The following is a 23956-nucleotide window of genomic DNA, read 5'->3' as shown; positions in this document are numbered from 1 at the left end:
TTGTATTTCTGCGGTGTCTGTTTTAACTTCTCCTTTTTCATTTCTAATTTTATTGATTTGAGTCCTCTTCCCTCTTGATGAGTTTGGCTAATGGTTTATCAATTTTGTTTATCTTCTCCAAGAACCAGCTTTTAGTTTTATTGATCTTTGGTATTGTTTTCTTTGTTTCTATTTCATTTATTTCTGATCTGATCTTTATGATTTCTTTCATTCTGTGAACCTTGGGTTTTGTTTGTTCTTTCTCTAGTTCCTTTAGGTGTAAAGTTAGACTGTTTATTTGAGATTTTTCTCGTTTCTTGAGTTAGGATAATATTGTTATAAACTTCCCTCTTAGAACTGCTTTTGCTGCATCTCGTAGGTTTTGGTCATCGTGTTTTCATTGTCATTTGTCTCTAGGTATTTTTTGATTTCCTCTTTGATTTCTTCAGTGATCTCTTGGTTATTTAGTAACGTGTTGTTTAGCCTCCATGTGTGTGTGGCTTTTACTTTGTTTTTCCTGTAATTCATTTTTAATCTCATAGCATTGTGGTCAGAAAAGATGCTTGATATGATTTCAATTTTCTTAAATTTACTGAGGCTTGATTTGTGACCCAAGATGTGATCTATCCTGGAGAATGTTCCATGTACACTTGGGAAGAAAGTGTAATCTGCCATTTTTGGATGGAATGTCTTATAAATATCAATTAAATCTATCTGGTCTGTTGTGTCATTTATAGCTTGTGTTTCCTTATTAATTTTCTGTTTGGATGATCTGTTTATTGGTGTAAGTGAGGTATTAAAGTCCTCCACTATTATTGTGTTACTGTCGATTTCCTTTTTTTATAGCTGTTAGCAGTTGCCTTATGTATTGAGGTGCATATATATTTATAATTGTTATATCTTCTTCTTGGATTGATCCCTTGATCATTATGTAGTGTCCTCCTTGTGTTTTGTAACATTCTTTTTTTTAAAGTCTATTTTATCTGATATGAGTATTGCTACTCCAGCTTTCTTTTGATTTCCATTTGCATGGAATGTCTTTTTCCATCCCCTCACTTTCAGTCTTTATGTGTCCCTAGGTCTGAAGTGGGTCTCTTGTAAGCAGCATTTATATGGCTCTTGTTTTTGTATCCAGTCAGCAAGCCAGTGTCTTTTTGTTGGAGCATTTAATCAATTCACGTTTAAGGTAATTATCAGTATGTATGTTCCTATTACCATTTTCTTAATTGTTTTGGGTTTGTTTTTGTAGGTCCTTTTCGTCTCTTGTGTTTCCCACTTAGAGAAGTTCCTTTAGCATTTGTTGTACAGCTGGTTTGGTGGTGCTGAATTCTCTTAGCTTTTGCTTGTCTGTAAAGCTTTAGATTTCTCCATGGAATCTGAATGAGATCCTTGCCTGGTAGAGTGATCTTGGTTGTAGGTTCTTCCCTTTCATCACGTTAAGTATATCTTGCCACTTCCTTCTGGCTTGTAGAGTTTCTGCTGCGAAATCAGCTGTTAGCCTTATGGGAGTTCCCTTGTATATTACTTGTGGTTTTTCCCTTGCTGCTTTCAATAATTTTTATTTGTCTTTAATTTTTGCCAGTTTGATTACTGTGTGTCTTGGCGTGTTTCTCCTTGGGTTTATCCCGTATGGGACTCTCTGCACTTCCTGGACTTGGGTGGCTGTTTCCTTTCCCATGTTAGGGAAGTTTTCGACTATAATCTCTTCATATATTTTCTCAGGTCCTTTCTCTCTCTCTTCTCCTTCTGGGACCCCTATAATGCGAATGTTGTTGCGTTTAATGTTGTCCCAGAGGTCTCTTAGGCTGTCTTCATTTCTTTTCATTCTTTTTTCTTTATTCTGTTCTGCAGCAGTGAATTCCACCATTCTGTCTTCCAGGTCACCTATCTGTTCTTTTGCCTCAGTTATTCTGCTATTGATTTCTTCTAATGTAGTTTTCATTTCAGTTATTGTATTGTTCATCTCTGTTTGTTTGTTCCTTAATTCTTCTAGGTCATTGTTAAATATTTCTTGCATCTTCTCGATCTTTGCCTCCATTCTTTTTCCGAGGTCCTGGATCCTCTTCGCTATCATTATTCTTTATTCTTTTTCTGGAAGGTTGCCTATCTCCACTTCAGTTAGTTGTTTTTCTGGGGTTTTATCTTGTTCCTTCATCTGGTACATAGCCCTCTGCCTTTTCATCTTGTCTATCTTTCTGTGAACCAGGCAATTGGAGTTTTGACCAGAGTTGCATTGAATCTGTATATCCATTTGGGAAGTATCATCATCTTAACAATGATAAGTATTATACATGACCACGGAATGTCTTTCCATGTATTAGGTCTTTATATTTCTTAAAACAGTGTTTTAAAGTTTCAGTTTACATGTCTTTCACCTTCTTGGTTAAACTTACTCTTATTCCTTTGATGCTATTGTAATATGTGATTTTCTTGATATCATTTTTGTATTTTGTTTGGATTCTAGTATATAGAATTCATTTTCACATATGTATCTTGTATCTTGCAACCTTGCTGAACTTATGTATTCGTTTTTATGTGTTTTATGTATAAGATCATGTCATCGGCAAAAAGAGGTAAGTTTTACTTCTTCCTTTTGAGTCTGAATGCCTTTTATTTCTTTTTCTTTTATCTCTTTTTCTTGCCTAAGTGCCCTGTCTAGAACCTTTACCAAAATGTTGAATAGAAGTGGTAAAGGTGGACATTCTTGTCTTATTCTTGATCTTAGGGGAAAAGCGTTAAGTCTTTCACCAATCAAGTATGAAGTTACCTGTGGGAGTTTTATAGGTGCCCTTTATCATTTTGAAGAAGGTCTCTTCTATTCCTATTTGTATGTTTTTATCGAGAAAGGGTGTTGGGTTTTGTTAAATGCTTTTTCTGCATCTGTTGAGATCATATGGTATACTTCCTGTATTCTATTAATGTGATGTATTACATTGACATTTTTGTTGGTGTGTTGAACCTTTCTTGCATTTCTGGGATAAATTTCACTTGGTCATGGCATATAATCCTTTACATATGTTGCTTGATTTGATTTTGTTGAGGATTTTGAAGTCCATATTCATAAGGAATATTGGTCTATAGTTTTTTTTGTTTTTTCCCCCTTGCAATATCTTTGTCTGGTTTCATTCAGAATGAATTGGAAAGTCTTCTCTCGTCTATTTTTTGGAAGCTCTCACGAAGGATTGGTGTTCATTCTTATTTCAACACTTGGTAGAATTCACCAGTGAAGCCATCTGGGGCCTGGGCTTTTCTGGGAAGTTTTTTGATTAGTGACTCAATCTCTTTACTTGTTATAGTTATATTCAAATTTTCTGTTTGTTTCTTCACTTTTTAAACCAGGCCACTGTAGAGTGCCAGAGGTGGACTTACTGGATGGAGAGGTTGGGATAGTAGGCCTAAACCAGGATTATTCTGGCATACTAGGATATATGGTTACCCTTGTTTTTAGTTGACTGCACAATACTGCCCTGTTTCTATTTTCAAATCTAAACTTAATTTAGTATCATTTTATATAGTCCAGTGATGATCTTAAACCTTGAGTTATGATGACAAAATCTATGGATGCTTTCCCTAGAAAAAGGCACGTACATATAACATTCCGTGCACATGTATAGGTAATTCAGGTATTCCAGAAGCCCACCTATGGACTCTTATTTAGTGATAACTCTTCTTTAGCAAATAAACAACCTGTGGCTTAAGGAAAAACAGATGATGGTATTCATTTGCATGCTTTTTCTTCAAGTCTTTATGATAATATTGTTTTTGAAAATTTATTATCTTTTATACTGTTGGTGAAACCTTGTTAGTAAATCTCATTGTATGACTCTGCAAAAAACTTTATGGTAATTTAATGAATCCTTCCTTCTTGATGAAGGATTTTGGGAAACTCTCTCATAGAAATAACAGGATGTGTAAAGAGTTGCCTTATGGCAGCAGAACTGTATACATCAATGGTTTTTTAAAAAAGGGTGATTTGGGGTAATTTTCTTGTACAATAGAACTTTCCAGCATGGAAGTAATATATCTTAAGCCAGGCAAGAAGGAATTCTTCTTTTGATACTGTGTGGTTTTAGGTTAGTACAATAAGAATTTGCAGAATTGTTAATTGGAATTAACTATAACGATTTGCTAGAGAACATGTATGATTTATTTTGTTTTTGTTTTTGTTTTTTTTGCGGTATGCGGGCCTCTCCCCGCTGTGGCCTCTCCCGCTGCGGAGCACAGGCTCCAGACACGCAGGCTCAGCGGCCATGCCTCACGGGCCCAGCCGCTCTGCGGCATGCGGGATCCTCCCGGAACGGGGCACGAACCCGTGTCCCCTGCATCAGCAGGTGGACTCTCAACCACTGCGCCACCAGGGAAGCCTTGTATGATTTATTTTGAAGGAATAATATTCAGTCTTAAAATCAAAAAGCTACAGGAATCAGGAGAACAAAAGGGAAGCGAGATGGCATGCATATTAAAGACATGGGAGTGTTATTTATTTCCAAGAAGAAGTATGGTTTTTCTCTTTTTTTGAATCATACTACATGCTTGGTATGGTTTCTTTTCTCATTTTTGATAGATACAGAGACAGAAAAAGACAGCACCGTGATACATTGTAGCTGACACATTGATTGGTAGAGGAATTGTGTTGAAGTAGGGAGCATATCACTTTTGCCTGCAAAAAGGAGGCAGAGGGGCAGGTACCACCTAGCTCTAGCCGTTTGTTGCCAGATAGCATTGCTGGATCTTCAGGTATTTCAAGAGAAGCTGGAAATCCAGATCTTTAGAATAAATCTTTCATTTTTTAAAAACAGTGGTTAAATTTTAAAACATAGAGTGGTTGATGGAAGAAATCAAAAAAGAGCTAAATAAATTGAGAGACATGCTGTGTGCATGGATTAGAAGACTCAGCAAAGTTATCTGTTTTTCCCTAATTAATATACAAATTTAATGCAGTTTGTATCAGAATTCCAGAAAATCCTTTGTAGATACAGACAAAATTATTTTAAAACTTATATGGAAAGGCAGAGGCTCTAGAATAGCTAAAAAACCATTTCGAAAAAGAAAAGTAGTGAGAGTACTTGCTCTGCTCAACTTGAAGAGTTGCAACTGCCGTAAACAGGACCGCATGGCGTTGGCAGAACCTCAGACATGCAGATCAGTGGCACAAAATGGGGAGCTCAGCAGAAGCTGTGCATGGCTGTGGCCAGCTGATTTTTGACAAAGATTCCAGAGAAGTTCAGTGAAAGAAGAGTAGTGTTAATAATGGTGCTGGATCAACTGGATATCAGGTGAAAAAATGAACCCTGGCCTAAACCTCATACCTATACAAAAATTAACTCAAAAATAGATGGTGTATGTAAACATAAGATGTAAAACTATAAACTTAGAAATACATAGCAGAAAATCTTTGAGACCTAGGATTGGAGAAGATTTATGAGACGTGACACCAAAAACATCCATTTTTTAAAAACCGATAAGATGAATTTTATAAAAATTACAACGTTTTGCTCTGGGAAAGGCCCTCTTAAAAGGATCAAAAGCGCCAAGCTATGGATGGGGAGAAACTATTCGCAAACCACATATCTGACAAAGAACTCATATCTAGGGTATATAAAGAACTCCTAAACTCAACATTTAGAAAACAAATAATCCAGTTAGAAAAGTGAACCAAAGACATGAAGAGACATTTCACCAAAGAGGATATACAGATGGCAAGTCAACACACACAAAAAAGTTCAACATCCCTAGACATCAGGGAAATGCAAAATAAGACCTTGGTGAGCTGTCATCACGGTACACCTGTGAGACCAGCTGAAATAAAACATCGTGACAACTCCAAATGCTGGGGAGGATGTGGGGCAACTGGATCTCTCAAACACTGCTTTGGGGAGCGTCAGAACGGTTCAGCTGCCATGGAAAATAGTCTGGCAGCTTCTTAAAAAAGCCAAACTTACATTTGCATGTGACTCAGCAATCGTATATATGGTCATTTATCCTAGAGAAATGAAGACTTATGTCTTCACAAAAACCTGTGCACGATTGTTCGTGACTTTATTAGTAATAGCAAAAAACTTGAAAAAAACCAGTGTCCTACAGTAGGTTAATGATTAAACCAACTGTGACACATTCATACCTTGGAATACTACTCAGCAATAGAAAACAAAAATCTGTTGACACACACAACTTGGATGGGTTTCAAGGGCATTATGTTGAATGAAAACAGCCAATCTCAAAAGGTCATATGCTGTATACTTCCATTTATGTAACACTCTCAACAAAATTAGAGAGAGAGAGATCAAATTAACGGTTGCTGAGGTTTAGGGATGTTGAAGGTGGGAGAGGTGTGTCTGTAGAGGAGTATTGCCTGAGAGCTCTTGGTGCTAGTGGAATGTTTCTTTATCTTGGTTGTGGCATCAGTTCAGGACTCTAGCTGTGTGATAAAGTGACATAGAACTGTGTATGCACGTTGTACCAATGTGAGTCTCCTGATTTTAACATTGTACTATAATTGTGTAAGATGTGAGCACTGGGGGACGAAGGGAAAGATAGGACCTCTTGCAGCTTCCTGTGAACATTGCATAATAAAAAACTTCTGGAAGAATTTGAAAAATATAGTATGGACCAAACAAAATATGTTTTGGCCAAGATTTAATCCTCTGACCTATCTATACGTTTGTGGCCTCTGGTTAATGCGGTTTCTCCAGCTTCACATTTAGAGCTTAGAATTTTCACTGGCCCAATCAAGGTTTTAAAAAGAATGAGTCACCGAGATTGTAGACACTTATGTTCAGCAAAGGGAGACATAGGTAGCATGTCTCATAATCCTCGGAAAAGAAGGAAAAACACAATAGGAATTATTTTTTGCCTTTTCCTTACATCAATTTGATAGCTTGTATTGGTTCATTATATATATACATACATATGTACGTATATTGGTATATTAAACTTCCCTTGTTCTTTATGTAAAAAATCCTAAATAAAATACCAGCACACTATGTTCAGCAGCCTATTAAAAGTATAAATAATCCATTATGATCAGGTGGAGTTTATTCTCAGAAATGCATGGATGATTCAATATCAGTCATTATAATTCATCAGATGTTGTACTGTATATCGTGGGATCGTCTCCTGCCTTTGCTGTTAAGAGGATGATACTTTCTTGCTTAGTTGGTGCTAGGTTTTGACCACGTGACTTGCTCTTGGCAGTAGAATATAAGTCTGATGTGTGCCACTTCTGAGCAGGCTACCTAACCCTTCATTTATGCTGTTAACTGCTTCATCATACACTTAAGTGAAACTACATTCAGAAAAGATTGACACTCAAATCTCTACCACAGAAGAAAGTAAGAGAAGTAACTTGATTACTTGAAGTTTATGGCATTTAGTTTAGACAACACTGAGTGCAGATGGAAATGGAGATGTTGAATCCAAAGCTGAGAGGTAGACAACATTTTAGTCGTCTGGTGGAACACTGGGGAAATACTATGCAAGTGCACAGCTGGAGACAGCAAGAGTGGACCCTCCGTGGCGGGTCCTAGATCCCTGAGCCAGGGGAAGGGTCAGGCCTTGTTCCTGGCACTGCGGGTGTGATGTGGTGAGCTGTGTTTGCCTCATCTGAGGTTGGGCAGATAATACCCCACTCTCGACTTCCTTTCGTGTGGGTTCAGTGACCTTTGGAGCCTCTTCCTGGCCCCAGAACCCCTTGAATAAACCTCATGGACTTTGGCCTGTACAGAATTGACCTCCCTTCTCCCTGCGTAGATCTAGCCTAGTTTTGGAAGCTGCGCCCGTCTCCAGGGTGATGGTAGGTGTTCGGCAGACAGGTGGCCCAGCAGGCGACACCTGTGAGAACAGACCTGGTAGTTGCTCAAGGGCTTTGCTCAACTTCTGTACAGATTTTTGGTGATTAAAGTACAACAGACAAACAACTTTACATTAATAGAGAAACAAACGACAGAAGCATTCCTACTACAGACAGGCAGGAGACAGAGATGCCCCTTATTACCACTGCTATTAAATTTCATAACAGAAGTAACAGCAAATGCAGTTATAGGAGTTATAAACGTTGGAAAGAAGGAGGTGAAACGATCACTGTTGGCAGCTGATTTGGATTTTTGGATTGTTACTGAGAACTTAACACAAACAATAGGGTCGATAAAGTAGTGGGGAGTGAAAAATATATAGAAATAACCTATATGTTAAATATACATATGTATGTATTCTATATTGTGACACGCACACAGGCACATATATTTGCACATGTATTTTTTTTTTCAAAAAAGTGTATTTCCAAAATAGATTATGTGCTGTATTTCCAGAGAGTGAATGTATAAGCTACCTAACTCATCTACATTTCCATTTTAAATTTGACTTTAAGAGTCCTAAGAAGGCATACTAATAACACACAGAAAGATACAGTGGAAAATATATTTTAATGGCCCATCTAAGGCTTCATTTGGAATGTCTTATAACACAGACTTTTAACGCCAAGAAAGTAATCAGCCAGGTAGAATTTATAATGGAACCTAGAGTAAATTGAAGTGTTTTCAGTTAGATTGATCTTCTGTTTTCATGGCATTCATTGATTTTTAACATTTGTTAATTGTTTAAAGTGTTAAAATTTGCTTTAAAATAATCCTTTAATGCAGAGCATGAGCCTCTACTCCTCCCAGGAGAAATATTTTTTGCAGAGGCAGTTGTTTGGAAAGATGGTTAACATTTGTCTGCCATAAGCTCTTTGCTCTTTGAGCAGAAGCAGTGGAGTCATGTGGGCATTAGAAGTCAGAAATCATTCATTTGAAGAGCTGTTTACAGACTGGCTATAGGGCCTGGATAAGGGTGTGTGTTTATTCGTGTTTTGGAAGCTCCCTAGGTGATTCTTTGTTTAGTTTAGGAATACCTGTTGTTATGTTTGTGATTATTATGTATATTTTAAGACACACAAGTAAGTAATTGTTCTTTCATGCCTAGCTCAATAGGATGGAAAGAAATGTAGCTTCCCATATCCTTTGAATTCTAATTTTATCAACCAAACTTTAGGAAATTAGAAGGGAGTTTGTTTCCTTTTTAATGTCCGTGAGGAAAGAGAGCCGTATTAGTTCCACACTGTGCATCCAGGAGTCTATGTCTGCATGCTCTCACTTTTATCTTCTGCTGTAATTTAAACTCAACTCCTAAAGATTCAAGGAAAATACTATCAGTGCCTGTCTCTGAGCTCTGAATTTTCCAGTCCCTGGGCTTGGAATGTGGAGGAGATGAAAGAAAACAGACTAGAGGATATGCAAACATGAACTCAGACCTTTCCCAGAACGTCACCAGGAATTCCCCCAGCTCCTAAATTTTACTTTAAACTGTGCTTGATGCTTTATCTGAGTTTTGGGTTGTCTTAAGGGAGTGCGGAGTGTAGAAGCTATTACATGCAGGTAGAAAAGAGACTAAAATGCCTGCTTGGAAGAAAACTCTGATCCTTTGTCTCACCAGGATGATTGTATGTTTAATGTGCTTCTTAGAGAATTAGGGCACAAAGTAGAGATTAAAGGTCCATTTATGAGACTGGCCCTAAATGTTCTTAAACTGGAAGAAATTTGTTACAACTGTCTAAGAAAGACTAAGTTGTTATTGAAATAGTATTGGTCTGTCTTATATTAATGTTTCCTTCTCAATATCCCTTAAATTCATTCTGTCAAAATTCATATTTAGCCTGTTGATTTTCAGCCCATTATTAATTTCTTTACTCTTTACCAACACACACAATTTTTTTCTTTTCTTTGTTTGAAGAAGCTCTGGAAGGAATCAGAAACCAGTAAATATCTTGGTGGGTGGGGAGTGGTGCATATGATGATAGAAGTTGGTATTGCAGGGGTTGGAGGGACTGTTGACCATATACCTTTTAATATTACCCAAAAATTAAGCCACATGAATATATTACTCATATGAAATATTAAAATAAGGGGGTCCGTGATTATTGTTTTAAGTAAGAGTGTGCTTGTTGTAGACTAAGTTGAAAATACAGGAAAACACAAAGAAAAATGATCACCAGCAGTCTCAGCCACCTAGCTGTACCATCTCTTACTGCTTTGTAATAGATTGCCTCAGTCCAAAAGAAAAGGCATTTTTAAAAATTAATTAATTAATTTTTGGCTTTGTTGGGTCTTCATTGCTGTGCGCGGGCTTTCTCTAGTTGCGAGCGGGGGCTACTCTTCGGTGTGGTGCGCGGGCTTCTCATTGTGATGGCTTCTCTTGTTGCGGAGCAGGGCTCTAGGCGCCTGGGCTCAGTAGTTGTAGCACGTGGGCTCAGTAGTTGTGGCACGTGGGCTTAGTTGCTCCATGGCATGTGGGATCTTCCCAGGCCAGGGCTTGAACCCGTGTCCCCTGCATTGGCAGGCGGATTCTTAACCATTGCGCCACCAGGGAAGCCCAGAAGGCATGCTTATATGTACAGTGGACCCATGACCAGTGTGGGGTTAGGGGTGCAGTTGAAAATCAGCGTATAACTTCTACAGTTGGCCTTCTATATCTGAGGTTCTGCATCTGTGAATTCAACCAGCTGAGGATTGTGTGGTGCTGTAGTGCATGTTTTAGTGAAAAAAATCCACGTATCAGTGGACCTGCAAAGTTCAGCCCCTTTGTTCAAGGATCAAAATGTACAAATTTGTACATTTTGAAAAAACAATTTATAATATGTTGTAATTTGCCTTTAACAATTTTAATGGGACTTCCCTGGTGGTGCAGTGGTTAAGAATCCACCTGCACGTGAAGGGGACACAGTTTTGAGGCTTGGTCCGGGAAGATCCCACATGCCACGGAGCAACTAAGCTGACGAGCCACAACTACTGAGCACGCGCACCACAACTACTGAAGCCCGTGCACCTAGAGCCCATGCTCCGCAACAAGAGAAGCCACTGCAATGAGAAGCCCTCGCACCGCAATGAAGAGTAGCCCCCGCTCGCCACAACTACAGAAAGCCTGTGCGCAACAACGAAGACCCAATGCAGCCAAAAAATTTAAAAAATAAGAAAGAAAAACCCCAAAAAACAAAAAAACAATTTTAACAGTATACTATAAATAATTTTCCGATTCTTAACTACTTTTACTTTCATTTTTCATTGTTGCACAGTTCTATCATGTTGAAATACTTTATTTAACCAGTTCACTATTGCTGGATATACAGATTTCTTTCTTTTCTCTGATATAATTCCTTGTGGGTTAAATCATCCATAATGGTTTCTAGATGCAGAACTGCGGAGTCAGAGGCACACAGATATTTTAAAGGCATAGTCAGATTGCCTCTCAGAAGGTGTGTGCTCATTTGTGTTCATTATGGTGAATGAGGGTCTCCCTAACTGTGGCTGCATGAGATGCCTGGGTGACCAGCATTCACTTCCGAATTCACTGCAGTATAATAGATGAAGCCTGAAGATAGGGCAACTCCCAGATCCATGGTTGTGGGGAGAAAACAATCTAGGGCATATAAGCAAAATTTATCTCATACCCAGTGTGTGATTGGCATTAGGCTGTAGTAGGTATTTTGCACAACTAAGTCTGGGATTTTTGTATAGTAGATTCCTGGGCTTGGCAATGATGGGTGAACCTGTCACTGTCCTAGTTGAACTCTTTCCAGCTGATAGATTGAATTATGTTCTGCCTAGTGGCTGGCCAAACATTGTATTAATGGAAAGATGTGTAAAACTGAACAGTTGCCAGATTAAAATATGCTTAAAAGTAGATGTCCGACTGCATTTATTGAAAGATGAGAGATGGCTGACTGAGTAGCCTGCACACTTGGAATCCAGAGGAGATAACTGCACTGTATTTAATTGCCTTTGGAAATGCTTACTGACCATCTTGTGTCCACACGCAGAGGTACTTTGCTGGCACACTGGTAGTTCTGTGAATTTCACTTTTGGATCTTGGCAGAGAATGGGGAGAAGAGGCTAGGCAAATAATTGGCAAGAAAAGCAAATGGTTACAAGTCTGTTAACAATGCAGCCTTGTTTACCCACACTTTGCCTGTCGGGGTTTCTGAGACTGGATTCCTTAGCTCTGTGAGCTGTAGCACAAGAGCACTCCTTTGGCTTAGGGTGCTTGGAATTGTGAGCATGCTGAAGAGAACACAGTCACGTGTATCTCAGTGCGATGAGTGCATCCTGTCCCTGTTAGGACTTGGTGTAAAGGGATTAATAGTGAGAAGTGAGCTGGGAGTGGTTTATCAGTGTAAGTCTCTGGAATCGGTTCTTAGGTCTGTTTGTGTTTTGGGCATTTCAGAGTGAAGAGGTTACAGAAGTCAGAAAAGGCTGTTACTGTTGAAACCAGAAGTCTGCTAATCACAATGTTACCTTTTTTTATTTGTAAAGCCAAAGACTGCTTATTTAATAGATAGGGCCTTAGTTATGAGAGAGGTCTAATTTTATTGTGTAAGCTCTTTCAGAGACTACTACTCTGAGTAGTACCTATTTTGTAAAACATAAGTGACATTGTTATTTCACCTAATTTGTGGTTATGATCTGTTAATAAATCTCACATTTTTATTACAAGAATGAACCAAGTACTAGAATATGAGGATACTTCTAATTTTATCAGTTTTGAAAGAGTCATCTTTTGGGGAACAGTGAGAAAAACTGAGGGCAGAATTTAGAATATCATCCTTGTTACTGAGAGAGCAGAGGAGATGGTTTAAGAAGTCATATATCTGGTTTTAGGGTTTTTTGTTGTTGTTGTTTATATGTGTCATAAGCTTGCTGTGGATTCTGGCCAGATTAACACTCCCCTGCTCTCCAGTTTTCAGTCTCACATTTGTTTTTCTCTTGTGAAATATTTCTGTATCGTTATCAGCAAAAGCATGATGAAAATTAACTTTTCGTAATTAAAATGTTAAGATCTCTCGTCTGCTTAAGAGCTAACTTGTTGTTTTTGTTTTCAGCATTGGTTGGATGGTACAAAAAGCATCAAAAAGCAAGTAAAAAGTAAGTGTTGAAAAAATTGTGAAAAAAATTGGAAATCGAATTACATATAATTGTATGTTAGAAACTGATTTCTCGTAGTAGGGACATAAGAAATCATGTTTCCAATGAGTTTCTTAGCATCTCCACTTTCTAAAAATAATTTCAATCCAATATACTGACCCACCCTGTAAATTATATAGGGTTGATGGTAATCTAGATTCAAGTGCCTTACAGTTTGTTTCCAGGAGAAAGGCTTGCAGTTTGGAAATGAGATGTGAGTTCCCATGAGATGCTTAACTTTTCTTTAGTAATTACTTATATTGGAATTTTTCTGTTTGGTGTCTGCCCTGCTCTAGAAAATATTTTGAGAATTTAAGGCTGTAACTTTTTTTTTAATTAAGAATAATGAAAAGAAGTCATTCACATAAAATGTCAGTATTGTTCCTAGCGATAGTCAGGGGACAGTACCAGTGTCCAGTCCATAATCCATCATGTTCTCTGTAGTAACAGAGATTTTTAGGGCACCTCAACGCTTTTTACAAAGTAATGGGACTTCTGAGAATGTCGAGGTTGGTGAAGTGGATTGGAAAGGATGTGGGCGGCCTTGCCACGCGCAGTTAATAACAGGCGTCCCTCCTTGCTCTTGAGAAACGGAGCTCAGCAGGTTTTTAGGGCTGTCAGAGTGCATAGTCAAGACTTTTTCATTCAGCGTATTTGGCCCTGAGCTATTAGACTTAATCTGGAGCTGTCTGTTCCTGGGAGGACAGATATGATGTGACACTGCTACATGATGGCTGGTATACTTAAAACGTCTGTTGATTGTGTTAGGCTTCATTGAGCCCACAGTGGAACCTGAATCATTGCCACAATAATCTGTTACCTTCTGTCCACTTCAGTAGATTTTTGACAGATTTACTGACTGAAAATTCTTACTTATTTAAATAACCATATTGAAAAAGTTACACTCCCTTTTTTTTTTCTTTTGATGGCAGTTGGTTCACCCTATTGTCTGCATCTTCGAGTTAAGTTTTACTCCTCAGAACCAAATAATCTTCGTGAAGAACGAACCCGGTAAGCCCAATGTCTGGAGCTGTGTGCAAGCGTAAAGTTTTGGTCAGGCTGGCTAAAGATGTCGGGAGGTTGCCTTTACAGTTCCTTCCAGTGTACAGACAGCTAGTGAAATGGATACTTTGCCCCTGGTAACAAGATACCAGACAAGATAATTTCATTTGGGGCAGTATTTTTTTAAGTGTAGAATGTTTTCCTTTATTTACCAGTTTTCAAAACAAACAGTTGGTTCTCTAGCATCAAGCAAACGTAACCAGTGAGTTCTGTTTTTAAGTATCGTTATCAACTCATGAATTTTAAATAGGACTGATGTGCTTCAGTACATTATCATATTGTGTCTATTGATGTTCAAAATGATCTATTTTCGGCCACTGAGAGTTGTTTCAAGTTGGCTCCTGACTTTCTTTATTGAAATGCCATTGTTTATTGAAAAATGTTGAATCCTGATTTTGCTTGAATAGTTTTCAGTAACTTTAAGTTACAAACATTTATTTTTATTTTGTCTTGCCTCAGTATTTATTCATGGACTCTGTATTGCATATCTATGACCATGCGCACATACTATTTTTATTAAGTAAAAAATTGAATTGCTGAGTCCCTTTCGAAGGCGTTCCTCTTGAACACTCTGCTAGTGGACAAGATTAGAGCTCTTACCCATGCGTACATTGCCGTATCGTTTTACGTATGAGGTGGCTGTGTCGTCACAGTGAAGGTGAAGCAGATCACAGAGCTCATTCGCAGTAATTTGCGAAACCTTTTCTTTTGAGGGGCTACCCTGTACTCTGGCCCATCCTCCTGACACTGGGTGCCCCTTGTTTCATATTCTTTTTTCCTTTACAGACTTTATTGTGGGTAAAGTTTTGTAATTAAGAATGTTTCTTCTCAGATTAGAAGAGCAGGATTATTTTTCGTGGTAGATTGATCTGTTTAGTTAAATTTGTGCCTTTTATTTTTCTTAGGTACTTATTTGTTCTTCAATTAAAACAAGATATTCTCAGTGGAAAGTGAGTATTAGTTTAAGGTAAACCACATTTTCTTGAGTAGTTGAAAAATAAGTTCTTAGTTAATTATGAAAAAGAAATGGTCAAAGTATGTCTTATTTCCATTTATCGTAAAACAAAGGTCACGACACTGGCGTGTTTAACACATTTGTGTTCTGCTCTCAGGTTGGAGTGTCCTTTTGATACAGCGGTTCAGTTGGCAGCTTATAACTTGCAGGGTAAGCAGTTTTTTATGTTGCCTGTTAAGAGTGAAGCATAATTCTTCTTTGTGTGCATTTGAGGAATTTCAAGAAATTCAAAGTGGTGTGTGAGAAAAGAACAACCACGGTTTGTGTAAACGTGTATCAGGACCCAGCTCTGCCTTTCCCTCCTTTTAGATACTGCCTTCTTTTTCTTCCCTTTGTCTTTACTTGCTCCCTTTCCATCTAATAGTGTTTCAAACAGAAATTGCAGTCTACTTGATAATTCAATATCTGTTTTAGTTGGATCCTCAGCTAATTTTTTTCCTTCAAAAAGAATGCAGGGATATATGAGCAAATTGTTGCTGTACCACCTGGTTTGCTTTCTTTAGTCTTATCCTTAAAAATAAATCCATGAAAGAAATACTTAGCATGTATTTAAAAGTTCCTGATGGTTATTTTAAGAATTTTTTAAAAAGCGTTTTCCAGTCAGTGAGATTAATGAAAAACTTACCCTTTTGTACCTTGTTACACTGATCAAATATTTGTTGAACTTAGGTATTCTCTTCTGAAAAATTGATGTTTTGGGAAAATAATAATCTTCAGTCCTTGTTCACAAAAGGGAAAGAAATATCCTGACTGGAGTATCCGTATATACTAGAATAAAAGCAATATTTAATGATTATTAAGACATTAATAATTTTATGCTTTTTTGGGGTGATTCCATATTATCCCCAGTCTCTCTAAGATCAGCAGTATTTATTTTCCATTGTGTGGATAATAATGAGACTAAATTTTCATGTTTTATGGTAAACCTGTTATTTTGCTTATTTTGTACTTCTCCTATTTTAGAAAGCATATTTTTCTGTCGATAGAGGGATTGGTGGCTGAAGGAAATTTCTGTACTTCAAAAATTTGCCGCTAGTGTAAATTGTAGTCTGTCTACAAACTAAAACTCGTTTTCTCATCTGCTGGAAAGTCAAATAGATAGTAGTTTGGAAGTGTCGTGCCTCTAGCACTGTAATGATCACGCTGTATAATTGCGTGCATCTTTTCTTGAAAGCACATTTTTTGTTTTATTAATTGCTGTGTGAGGTTGTTAATTCTGAAACTCTCAGGTCTACAGAAAAGCTGTCACTTTCAGCATCTGTGTTCCACCACTTACTGCTTCTTATATTCTGTGTCTCATAAGTTTTGTGACTGCCAAAGTATACACTTCTTGAAAATATGATTTTTATACATTTTTGGTCTATTTAACAAAACACTCATTCAAAGTAATGCTCACTAAGTACTCATGGTCTGATTCATGCATGTGGCTGTGTAATATTATCTCTTAGCCCTACCTATCATATTTTTTCCCTGAATAAAATCTTTCCTACTTCTCTCTTGCATCCATGGCACCTTTTTTTGTTTGACAAGAAAGTAGGATGTATTGGTGGGCACACATAAGGAGGGACGGCGCCAAGGCTGTCGCGAGGGCAGGGGCCACGGTTAGGGGTGTACTCGACCCCACAGCCATCCGGCGTGAGCTGGGTCTCTGCCACCGTGCCTTCAAATTCATCCGCGTTAAACTGCGTCAGTCCCCACATCTTGGAGATGAGGAGGATCTGTGGTGGCCAGGGAACTTGAACTTGGCCCTGTGGAGGGCCTCGATCACATGCTACTTGTTCTGCAGCTTGGTGCGGGTGACATTGTGACTTGGCCAGTGTGGACCCTGGCCACTGTGCCCTGGGCTTTCCAGAGGCCCCTTGCATACCTGTCTGGAGCCCATCAGCTCCAGCACAGGACAGCATCCTGTTGGTGCGGATGACGTGGGAAGGGTGGGGCTGCACGCAAATGTGAACAGCATCTTTGCCCTGGCGTTTCACCTGGCCCTCGTTGGCACAGACACGGGCAGCCTCCAGGGCTTTGGAGCAGAGCTGCTCATCCTCGTCCGACGCCATGTGGCCGCACGGTGGGTGCGGCACTGCTACTGTTGTGAGTCCTCCAAACTTCAGACTGCATCTTAGGCGTCCCGCTGTCCCGTGTCTAGTAGCTTACCAAGCCCTACTAACTGTTAAGGCCCCGAGGAGTGATTCAGCTGGAGAGTTACCCCCATCTTCGTAAAATGAGCTCCTTGCTTCGCATTTATGATTTCCTGTTTCATCAGAATAATCTTTACCACTCTTCTCACACTCTCAGGTTCAGTTTTTCTTTACCATTTTAGTGTATATCCTGAACAACATTACGTAGCAGATTTGGTTTGGGGCTTCGTAAAGAACTTGTGATCCAGACAGGAGAGCATTTTCTTCAGCAGTGAAGTAGGAGTGAGAATATTCTCCAAGGTTGTTGTGAAGTTCAATGACAGTACATCTGTGATATGTCTAGTGTGTAAATTAGATGCTCAGGAAGCAACAAGTTATTACCATTTTTATGATCAAAGTAGTTCTCATGTACTTTTTCTTTCCACAGCCAAATTTTTTATCAAAATGGAAATATTTTCATTAGAGTAAAATATTTTTAAAGGAAATATTTCTAAAGAATAGAATATTAGAATCATTGTTTCCGCTCCTTCCCCAAGCCCAGTTCAGAGATAACCACAGATGGGCACATAAATGTCTGTTCATTGCCCAGTTCTTTTCCTGCTGCCTTCACAAGGTATTTTTTAGTAACTTTTTTTTGGTTATTTCTTTGGGATTAATAATTTAAAATTCCAGGAAGGACGGTGATTATTTCTTACAGTGATATTTGATGTCATGTTCTGTGCATATTAGCTTGTTAACAGATGCCAGCTAATTGTTTTTTAAGGATTGCTAATATTTTTGTTTATTCAATATACGATCAAAAGGTATTTCTCTATGGAAGTCTAAAAGAGGTTTTCAAAAGCTAAACATTATAACATATGAATAAATTAAGAGAAAGACATTTAATTGAAAATACGCTACCAACCGCAAGTGCTTGATTTGTGTGTACAGACAGATAAGTCTTAAGTCAAAGCTAGATTTATTTTTGGGAATGGTCTGGGTGTTATGAATGCCTTGTAGTTTAAGAAAGAATCTAATCTTCTTAGCAGTTTTTATTAATAAAATGGGTCTTGAAGAAGGATTCAGCAGGAAGTAAACTTATTAACAAAACATAACTGTGAAACTTACGTTTGTAGCTGAACTTGGTGACTACGACCTTGCCGAGCACAGCCCTGAACTTGTGTCTGAGTTCAGGTTTGTGCCCGTTCAGACGGAAGAGATGGAGCTGGCCGTTTTTGAGAAATGGAAGGAATGCAGGTACCGTCACATCACCGCAACAGTGATTTCCTATTTGTTTTCTTCTGTTTCTCTGCTTGGTATAGAATTCATTGTATATTCATAATCATCTTAAAATTTTTTGTTTTTTAAATTTCAGAGGTCAGACACCAGCACAAGCTGAAACCAATTATCTGAATAAAGCCAAGTGGCTAGAAATGTATGGGGTTGATATGCATGTGGTCAAGGTAAGCACTGTGTGGTGATACTTCTTAAAAGCGTTATTCCTTCAAGACTCAAGGTGATTATGGATTCTTTCAGTGTGAGGGGGAGTGTGGAGTTTGCAGGGGCTAACACCGGGTTCTTTGGATGAGTGGTTATGAAGATTGAGGGTAAATACTGAATGATGGGAGTCGCACACAGAAATTCCTTATAAGAGAGAGGAGAAACAGCCAAAATCTCCAAAAAGGTATGTCTTTGGTTTTAAGCTGTTGCCGTTGTGGGTTTTTTTTGGTTTTTAACCCACTTTTTATTCTTTCACTTCATATTCATTTCATCTTTTATCATGTAAGCTGAGTAGGCTCTGTAAAAATGAAAATAATTTAGAAAGTAAAGTTAAAAATTTGTAGCTTGAGAGGACTTTGGTAAGCTGTAGTCTAGTACAGCTTATGTAGTGATTTGTTATTTTTAGTTTAAGAAGCTAAATTTTCCCAGAAAGGCAGTCTTTTTCAAAATCTGTGATTTAAATAGTGACTAGAATTTGGGAAGACTCTGGAAAGCTTTCTTTGTCGTGGCAGTTAATCACTATGTATTTCCAATGAAGACATACCTTAAAACTATAGTGTCTATTAATATGCATGAAGTTTACTGAGAATGTGATTTTGGGTTCTTTAATTGTTGAAAACACCTTCATATTAATACTAGTCTGTATGTAATTAATATAATTCAATATGAAAAGAAAATTAAGCAGTTGTATGAAAATGTGAAACCTGTTTTATTCGGATAAAGCTAACACATGTTGCTCCCCTAAAATTAGGCCAGAGATGGGAATGACTACAGTTTGGGACTGACCCCAACAGGAGTCCTTGTTTTTGAAGGAGAGACCAAAATTGGCTTATTTTTTTGGTAAGCAGAGTTAATGTCAAAGATTATTACTGTTGTTTTATTTTTTTAATGAATAGAAACACTTCTGTGAAGTTAGTACAGAAAGCAGAATTTGGAGATAGCTCTGGCAAGCTTGGAAGTGAACTGCAGCTATCTCCTGTCATCCTCCTGTTTGTCTTTAGTTTTCTCCCCCGAGGCAGTTTTTTAAAGTCTTCTAGTTGCATTTTTCGTTAGTTTCAAGGTATGTCAGAATACATGCCTTAACATAGATAGCATCTAGTTCTGTGTATTAAGTGTTCACATGGCCGCTCCCTCCGTCCCACAGTTATGTTGCTGTCTTGAGTGTGCTTTGTTTCACGGTCTTTTACTCCCCACCCACCCGCCCCTTTTGTGTGAAAGAGATAGTAATACTTTTACCCTCCTTTAGAGCTGTGCTTCTCTTCCTGGGTCCCAGCTTCTGTCATCCATACTTCTAACTTATATTTCATGTTACTTTTACATCAAGGGTAGATATTACTTGGATTTCATAACCATAATTAAGTTCTTCAGGTTTTGTCTGGTTGTTTCTAAAAGCTGAAAATCAGGAAATAGTGTTTATATTATTATGTGTTTGTCAGAACCAGTGTGGAGCTAAGTAGTAGCCTGGGTTATATACATGGGCTGAAGTTGGCTGTTGGGTATCAGTTGTTTACTTCTTCCTAGCATGCCAGGACCCTTAGCTCAGAGCCCGCCAGTGCCAAACTCAAATTCTTACACATTCAGTTGCTTTAAATACAGCCCAACAAGTGTAGTTTTAGCCATTCAGAGCATGCCTGGTTTTGCATATCTCACTGCAAACTGCACTTCACATCTGCTAGCCGTGGATAAGCAAATCCTGTAGCTGTAAGAGACCCCAGACCTCTCCTGCTCTTCGGAGCTCTGTGGCTCAGAGACCTGTCCCCCTGCCGCTGGATGCCAAGCCCTAGACGTGGAATTCCCCTGCCTCTCTGGTCTTCCTCCCTCCTGGGAGTTCCCTTACCCTCCTCCCCTCCCAGGTGGGAGCCCTGGGCCGCTTCCTCTGGAAGGTCTGCGGCCTGAAGGGACCCCTCAGCAGAGCCCCGCTGTTCAGTGCTGCTGTCTCCTGCTCCCGTCTTTTTCTTCATCAGCCCTGAAATCCTTGAACTCACAACTGGGATTATGTTTCCCTTGTTTTCCTGGAGCTCTTGGCTCTCATGCACCCCACACATCTCTTTAAATGACCTGCCTTTGTCTCCTTGAGTTTTTTCAAATCCTCCGGGGTTGCCTGAGCTGACTCTTTTCCAGTTGGAACTGTTGACTCTTCCAGGCTGCTCTCCAGGTTTTATCTTGGGACTTTGTTTTCCCATTTTCTCAGTTATGAATCTGTGTCGTCTTCCATATTTTCTTGTCTTTCCTTCTGTTTTTCTGATACATCCTTAAGTAATGCCTAAGAAAAGGGTGTACGAGGTAAATGATTTGAATCCTTCGATGCCTTAAAATGGTTTATTCTTCTCTTATGCTTTCTTGATAACTGGGCTGAGAATGGAATTTTAGGGTGAAAATTATTTTCCCTCAGAAAGGTGAAGATAGTATTTCATTTTTTTTGTACCTCCTAGAGATTCCCTGGGACACTTGAGTGTAACACCTTTATACTTGTCCCTTGGTGAGAAAGCTGTGCTATGTATTTCTCTAGTCCTTAAGTGTGGACTCTCTGAGCCTTCCAGCTTGCCCACTGGGCAGGTGGAGCATCCTTCATGGCCAGAGAACGCTCCAGGTAGAGAGAGAAGGAAAGCATCATTTGTACTACCTCATAAGAATCAATTGAATTAATACATGTAAAACACTTAGTAGAGTACCCGACACTTACTAGGCACTGTGTAAGTATTTGTTAAACTTAAATGCTAGATTCTCCCCTCCTGTTATACTTCTTTATTTACTTACTGTTTTAGTACAGCTCTTGTAAACAAGTTCTGTTTTACAATTCTATTTTAGATAAGTTATATTTAAAAATTAGTGAGAGTGAGAGTCATGTTGTTTTCACATTCACAGTTCATAGAAGTACAGAGATAAGTTCGGTAGGTTGCTTAGGATTTTTGTACAGGTGGGAGATGGAAAGTGGGCCATAGAGTGAAGTTTTAAAAATTTTTTATTTCTTAAATTAAAGATGTCTTTAATCAAAATTGCTATAGGAAATAGAGTTGAAGATCAGTAAATTTTTTTTTATGCCTTTTAAAAAGCTTTATAGTTTTTCCTATATCCAGTTCCTGTGCTGCTACTGTGACATTAGGCTTGGAGAATCTCTTCCACCGTCGTTAGGGGCCTATGAATATATATGATATATAGATAGATCTTCATTTTCTTTTTTCTTAACATTTTTAATGTCTTACATATGTGCAGCAGAAATTTGGCCAAAGGTATTGCTTTTGAAAATTTTTTTTCTGTTACCTTAACTATTTTTTAGATTGGAGACTTTTTTGCTGGGCAGTGCAGGTTATGTTTACCCTCTTATCCAGCTTTCATTTCAGAAGTTAGATGATTAATATGCTTGAAGTAACAACAAAGTTTTTAAATTCAGAGAACATTTATTGAAATCCGGCTGTTACTCTCATATTGTTATAGGCCCAAGATAACCAGATTGGATTTTAAGAAGAATAAACTAACCTTGGTGGTTGTAGAAGATGATGATCAGGTAGGAATTATATTGTATTACATAGTTAACAGTGACTGTGTTATATGGTAACTTAAGGCTCTAAAAGGGGGAACACATGTTGTTTTATAGAGCCATAGAACAGAAACTTAGTGTAATTAATAACTTAATTAAGTAATTTCCTGCTTTAGGTCATACCATCCTAAAACTATAGATTTCTGTCTTTAAGGTTAAAGATTAAATAAAAGACTTCTCTTGTTCCTTTGTTGACAATATATCTCAAATCTATAAAAATTTATATTTAAATGGCTTTAGTCCCTGATCAAAAAGATTAATCAAAAAGATCTACCTAATAAATTCTTCAATAAAGCCTTCTGTACTAAGGATTATCTTTTTTTCAGTTAAATCTAGTTCCTAATTGATAAACTCACAACAATACGAATGCATCTCAGATGAATTATGCTAAGTGTAAGAAGCCCGACTCAGGACTTCCCTTGTGACCCGGTGGTTAAGAATCCTCCCGCCGGGGCTTCCCTGGTGGCACAGTGGTTCAGAATCCACCTGCCAATGCAGGGGACACTGGTCCGGGAAGACCCCACGTGCCGCGGAGCAACTAAGCCCATGCGCCACAACTACTGAGCCTGTGCTCTAGAGCCTGCGAGCCACAACTACTGAGCCTGTGTGCCACAACTATTGAAGCCTGCCTGCCTAGAGCCGGTGCTCTGCCAATAAGAGAAGCCACTGCAATGAGAAGCCCGTGCACCACAAGGAAGAGTAGCCGCCGCTCGCTGCAACTAGAGAAAGTCCACACACAGCAACAAAGACCCAACGCAGCCAAAAATAAATAAATGAAATAAATTTATAATAAAAAATGAAGCCCAACTCAAGAGATTATGACTGTATGATTCCATTTATATGACAGTCTAGGAAAGGCAAACCTGTAGGAATAGAGAACAGCTCACTGATCCTTTGAGACTGGCGGTGTGAAGATGCTTCACTACAAAGGACCAGCACGGGGAATTTGGGGGGGTGAGAGAACTATTCTGTATCCTGATTTTGGTGGTGGTTGCATGATCCTCTGCATTTTCAAAACCCACAGAATTGTGAGTAAATTTTAAAAAAGTAATTTTACTGCATGCAAAGTAATAAATTTGAAATATACGTATAGATGGATTACAAATAAAAGGAAATAGGGGAAATGTTAAAAAGATTTGTTTGCACAGTGAAGTGTGAGTAGTGCCACTTAGCAGAAGCTAAAAAAAGAAGATCCTGAAAATTAGATGAAGCAGTTACAAGTTTTTTGAAAGTTTTAAGTTATATTACTGAGATGCACGCAAAGGATTGCCCTATCACACAGGTTGGAAGAAAATCAGAGACAATAAGAGAGCATTTTAAAAAGAAATCTCTTGATGGCACAGATGATCATTATGTTATCAACAAATGAGTTGAAAATGATTCAGAAGAGGCAGATTTCACATCTAAAAGCAATCTGTTTTACAAATATTTTCCTTTTTATGTAAGCACAGATGCGATTAAATGATATTTGTATGTAAATCTAAAGAAACCGTTCAAGAAGAATAAAATACAGTTCTGTGTGATAAGAAAATACGGTCATAATTTAATGGGTGATACCTGTTCTTACTGGGTCATAAAATACTTGTGCATCTCACAATTGATAGCATTTTAGATTTGATCTAATATGGTATTAGCTTCTTGGATATCTTTTTGAGGATACATATAAGCAAATGTGTATATCAATTCTTTTTTTTAAAATTTATTTATTTAATTTATTTATTTTTGGCTGCATTTGGTCTTTGTTGCTGCGCGTGGGCTT

At 38.3% G+C, this 23956-nt stretch overlaps 1 protein-coding gene across 1 annotated transcript in view; it reads left to right on the top strand.

The window, feature by feature from the left end:
- EPB41L5 (erythrocyte membrane protein band 4.1 like 5) overlaps window positions 1-23956 on the top strand; it is a 66675-nt gene that overhangs the window by 25895 nt on the left and 16824 nt on the right. The window contains 8 exon segments of the mRNA XM_082682074.1: window positions 12887-12929; window positions 13901-13979; window positions 14936-14980; window positions 15143-15195; window positions 18296-18416; window positions 18535-18622; window positions 19411-19499; window positions 22095-22164. Of these exon segments, the coding sequence (XP_082538200.1) occupies window positions 12887-12929; window positions 13901-13979; window positions 14936-14980; window positions 15143-15195; window positions 18296-18416; window positions 18535-18622; window positions 19411-19499; window positions 22095-22164 (588 nt within the window).

This window comes from Grampus griseus, assembly GCF_964374135.1.
Source record: "Grampus griseus genome assembly, contig: HAP1_SCAFFOLD_50, whole genome shotgun sequence".
Classification (NCBI taxonomy): domain Eukaryota; kingdom Metazoa; phylum Chordata; class Mammalia; order Artiodactyla; family Delphinidae; genus Grampus; species Grampus griseus.
This window is presented reverse-complemented; position numbering and strand designations above follow the sequence as displayed.